Raw genomic sequence first — 5,283 nt, 5'->3', positions numbered from 1 at the left:
CCCCCCTCTCTCTCTCTCTCTCCCCTCTCTCTCTCTCTCTCTCTCACTCACAGATGTTGGCCAATAACACTATTAAATTCTTCACTCTTCACAAGTGAACTCAAACTGTTCCACGTAGTCTTTTTGAACTGGGATATTAGTTACATATCATCCCTCAAACATCTGTATCATTGGGTGGAAAATCACAATGAAACTAATTATTTCAAAGGGTTTTGACAACATCTGATGCTGAATAAAAATTAATTCTAATCGATTATTGGTAATCAAGGTAACAGTAAATGCTTTGCAGATAAATTAGTATAATGTGTGTATTGCTGCGTGTGATTGAATGTGTGTAGTTGATTGGGTGTACTATATCAAAAGTTGTAAGGACTAACCATGTGTTGTATGAAGTGGCAGATGTTAGAAAGTTCAACCTATTAGTGTATTTCTTAGTTTTTGTTTTTATTGAAATATGAATATTCAGCTATTGAAACTTTTGTGACATTTTGTAAAATCAATGAAATAACAAATGGGAGATGGCTGTTATGGGGGGAAAAAACTATTACAGAATGAAAATAAATAGAATGGTAGTAATTATAGGTAATTATAATTTTTACAATTATAGATAATTTTAATTCAAATTTATACAATTTTGTATTTGTTGCAGGAAATGACTGTTTCTTGGTGTTTGAAACGTGTTGAGTTAATATTTAAATGTGTAAAAGGTTTCATGATGGAGATGGCAACTTGGGGTGGCCTTGAATCACGGACAATTCAATTCTTAGTGCCACCGGTAAGTAAAACTTTTTTAAAGACATTGTCTGTTGCTTTTGTATTGAAACTTTTTGCTATTAAAGATTTAATTGGAGTAATTACTTGAACTATTCATGATCTTTTGGGAGTGGAGGTTATAAAAAGGTGATCGTTTAAAATCTTTTGCAACCATCTGATGCAGCATCATCATCATTCAACGTCCATTTTCCATGCTGGCATGGATTGAACGGTTTGACTGAGGTCTGACAAGCCAGTGGGCTGCACCAGCTCCAACCTGATCTGGCAAGGTTTCTACAGCTGGATGCCCTTCCTAATGCCAACCACTCTGAGAGTGTAGTGGTTGCTTTTTACGTTCCACTGGCACAGGAGCCAGTCAGGGGGCACAGAACTTATTTCATTATATACTAAGAACTATAATATTAAGTCAGTAGTAGGGAATTTAGATCACACAGGAAGCTTAATTATGAATTCATGAAAACAACTTAGCATTTTTTCTGTTATTTTAGTTTTTAAAAAAATATATGAATTCGAAGGTTTTATTTAACCCAACATACTAGTTTTAGAATTGTGACCATCTTGTTATGTGTTGATATGATGTGCTAGAAATTACTGTCATTACAGATTTTAAAAGAAGTAAATTTAGACAATTGAAAAAAAAAAAAAAAGCAATCAATTATGCTGAAAGGTTCTAGTTTATCTTGCAAATGGATGCTGCTATTTCTATTTTGTCATCATTACTGCATTGTGTCCCAAAACTCAAAAATGAAATGTAAAAAAGACTATCTAAACCAGTTGTTCTCAACTGGGGTCCATGCAACAAAATTGTAAATTAGGGGTCCACAAAAGTATTTTAAGGGCCCCTGAAAAAATCTTGCTTTAGACGTATGTATTGGTATGTATTGCAAGAAACAGCTAGGATTCTTTCCCTAACCTTTTACATAATTCAGCCTACACAAGTGATAAATAAAATAGGAATTTTGAAAGAAGTTTCTATAAAACTAGCTTTTAAACATTCAATGGCTAAGAATAAAGTAGTAATCAAAGGGATCCATAGATTAAAATGGTTGAGAACCCCTGATCTAAACTGTTGCTAGCACAGTTTGCCTGTAGTATGTACTAGAGCTATGGTTTAACTAACAACTATTTCATTAGCTGGCAATGTTCAGATTAAATCTTTCCTTAATTAAACAACTTCATCAAACTCAGTTTGTGAGATATTCTGCAGAATTGGAATGAAAATGAAAACTCTATCTTCACTATCCTGTCTGTTATTTCCAATACATTTCCAGGTTGAAATCATATAATGGCACACTTTCATCATGTTGTTGCAAGAGACCAAACGTCTTTCTTGCAGGAAATATAAAAGTTTGATAAGAATAACACATGGCTGATTCATATTTAAAATTAAGCATAGAATATTTCCTTCTTTTGTGTTTTCCAAAGTAAAATGCTATCACCCTTCAACAAAACAACAGTAAGTCAACTTACTGTGTTTTGTCAGAGAATTGATATTTAATTACCTGGACCATACCTCATACATTCTAAATATATGATCTTGGAAAAGTTTCATCTTTTCATTAAACAGCAACCTATGACACACTGCAAATTGAAAAAAAATTAGGATAATATTTTTTCAGTTCTTTGCAATTACCCCAGTTTTGAGGGGTTTTTTTTTTTTTTTCTTTTACTTATTGTTTTGTCAGAGGAGGGCAGAATGTTCGATTAGGCAAAGATACTACCTTAGCACATCACCAGTCTAAGTCTTCTCTGCATCCAGAATTTAAATCAGACCACTGTCAATTATGCTTTTATCCTTCGTACACCAATGTAGGTGGAAGGTGATTAACTCTTTCATTACTAGATTTCTGTTGAAATACATTACCTTTGTTCAGTTAACTTTGGAAAAAATGAAGAATTTAGTAAAATAGCAAAGCAATGTCATTATTAAGCTGTTTGGAATGTATTGGGTTGGCCAAAAAGTCTTTTTGTTTTCCTAAAGTAAAAATAAGACAAGTTTTAAATATAAAGCAATTTATTCAGTCAATGGATATAATTACCGTTTCCTTCCAGTATCTTTTGGCATCTTGTAGGCAGATTCATTATCACCTGCTCAAAGATTTTCTTGTCTTTTCTGGCAAAAAACTCTTCCAGGTGAATTTTTATATCCTCTTCATTATTTAACGTGTGCCCATTTAATGAATTTTTAAGAGACCAAATCTAAAGGTGAATATAAAGGATGTGGCAAACTTTCTCAGCCAAGCTTCAGTTACTTCTGCTGCATCTGTGAAGAAGTGTATGGTCTGGCATTGTTGTGATGAAAAACAATGCCTTTATGATTAGCACATACTGGTAGACCACTGCATTTAATTAGTCCAGCTGGTCACAGCACACATTTAAATTGATGGTTCTGTCTGTGAGAAGAAGCTTGTAAAAAACAACACTCTTTCAATCCCACCAAATTTAAGCACAACCTTCTTTTGGTGAAGTCATCCTTGTTTATTTGTGGTGTTTCATCCCCTGTCACCATACTCTTCAAAAAAATCATCATTTAATGTCTGTTATCCATGAGTTGGTTGGTTGGTTGGTTTGACTGGAGATGATAAGCCTAAGTGCAGCACCAGGCTCCAGTCTGCTTTGGCTTGGTTTCTATGACTGAATGCCTTTCCTAATGCCATGCAGATGGAAATCCATTGGGCAAGATTAGCCTTATTCAACTGATGTGGGGCCCAAACACAGAGCCTACTGATGGTTTTCACCACCTGATTTGATTATTTGGGGAATATATGGATTATCCTGGCCATTTGACCAGGGGTTGGTGTTGTTAATCTCAGTTGGCTGGCCAGAGTGAGGTGCATTTTGAACTGAAAAATTTCCCAATCGAAATTTTGGGAACAACTTCTAGCACACACATTTTGTAATAGCATCCTCTCCATACATGGCACATGTCTTACTGCAGGTTTGTGCTGTTTTCTTGCCATTTCTAAAATGAAAAGCATGAGGTATCAATAATTTTAATTTTTGTTCTTCATTTTCGAGATAACCCCAAGCACAAAAAATATTTGTCTCATCACAAGTTTGTATCTATGTTGAAGTGTCAAGTATCTCACAAGTATGCATGCGCAAGGAACAGACTGAAGTTATTTATTAGAGTGTTTGAATTTTAATGTCAATAAAAATTGACCAGACTTTTTGACCAACTCAATAAATCAAAAACAGTTTGATGAGAAGTTTTAATTTTGATCACTTTAAAATGGGGGAATTTGTAACATAGAACCAAAAGTAGATTAAGATGGGTTGTTGTTGTTAAAAAGGTTAAATTGGTTATATTCCTCACAACAGATGTCTTCTTATATGTACCTAATAAATCATAACATCAAATTGATGACATTGCAAGAATATGTTAATAGAGTATACTAATGTGTCTTTAATGTTTAACTATTGCATTTTAAATTTTCTTTCATGCTCTCAAAAAAAAAAAAATATCTCTTCTCTCAGAGAATCAAACCAAATTTTATTTCTCTTCTTTCAGGGAATGTCAGAGGAAATGTTTGCCAACATCAGCAACATGCTTCCAAGTATTTTCCGACTATCGAATCCACTTGTTGTGAAATCAGTATAACTTTAGTCCTTTATTAATATTATTGTTATAATAATAGCTGTAACATAAGAGCTAAGCTCTTGGTAAACTCAGTCCACATGCTGGTTTTGCTTCTTGGTTGAAGCTATTCTACTTTACGCTCATGTCATTTAAAGCATGAACATCACACAACCTCAGTGTCTTTCCCTAAAAATTTGAGGTCATGTGTCTATTATTGCAATCATTGTGAAAACAAAAGATTAGCTCCCCCAGCTGAGTTTGCAAGCCAGTTTCAATTCCCAGATCATTACACAGCCTTTGGATAAATGGAAAATGACAGGACTTCACATTTGCCTTTATATCAAATGAAAAAGAAATGAATATTATTGTAATTAATAATACATCTAAATTGTTTGCTGTAATATTTGGGTCAAAATTAAAATTATTTTAATTGTATTTCTAGTAATTTCTCCTAATTTCCACTTGTATTACTTTCTTAGTAATTTTTCATGTCTATTGTAGTATGTATTTTTTTTTTTTTATCAAGAGCTAAAACTAACAAATTCCAGAAAAATGTTGCAAAGCTTATAGCGTCCTTGAAAAGATGTAATTTTATGAACAACTAGACTACCCATGACCCATTGGGTCACTGATAGTTCAGGTTATAAAACATTGAAGCTGATTTCACCATTGCATTGAAATGAAAGTTTATTTTATGACAATTCAGTTAAATATTTCAATTCATTTGTGTCATCACAAGTCTGGTTTACAAGTTCATGACCTCTCCTGCTTGTCTCTTTCTCTCTGTTCCACCAGACTCTCAGCTCTCCAAGCGTCCGATTCATGATCTCTCCCACCTCTGTCCCTCCAGACTCAGTTCCCTAAGCATCCAATTCATGATCTCTCCTGCTTCTCTCTGTTCCACCAGACTCTCAGCTCCCCAAGCGTCC

The 5,283-nt window shown here is 34.0% G+C and overlaps 1 protein-coding gene across 2 annotated transcripts in view; it reads left to right on the top strand.

Annotated features, from left to right (window-relative positions):
* LOC106880132 (protein C12orf4 homolog) overlaps positions 1-4,789 on the top strand; it is a 148,527-nt gene extending 143,738 nt beyond the window's left edge. For both annotated transcript variants that reach the window (XM_014929955.2, XM_014929954.2), the window contains 2 exons: positions 650-775; positions 4,286-4,789. In XM_014929955.2, coding sequence (XP_014785441.1) covers positions 650-775; positions 4,286-4,375 — 216 coding nt within the window. In that variant the 3' untranslated portion in view covers positions 4,376-4,789. The remainder of the gene's footprint in view (positions 1-649; positions 776-4,285) is intronic.
* The last annotated feature ends 494 nt before the right edge of the window (positions 4,790-5,283 follow it).

This window comes from Octopus bimaculoides, chromosome 2 (genome assembly GCF_001194135.2).
Source record: "Octopus bimaculoides isolate UCB-OBI-ISO-001 chromosome 2, ASM119413v2, whole genome shotgun sequence".
NCBI classification, from domain to species: Eukaryota; Metazoa; Mollusca; class Cephalopoda; order Octopoda; family Octopodidae; genus Octopus; species Octopus bimaculoides.
The sequence above is the reverse complement of the archived record's forward strand: the minus strand, read 5'-3'. Positions and strand labels throughout refer to the sequence as shown.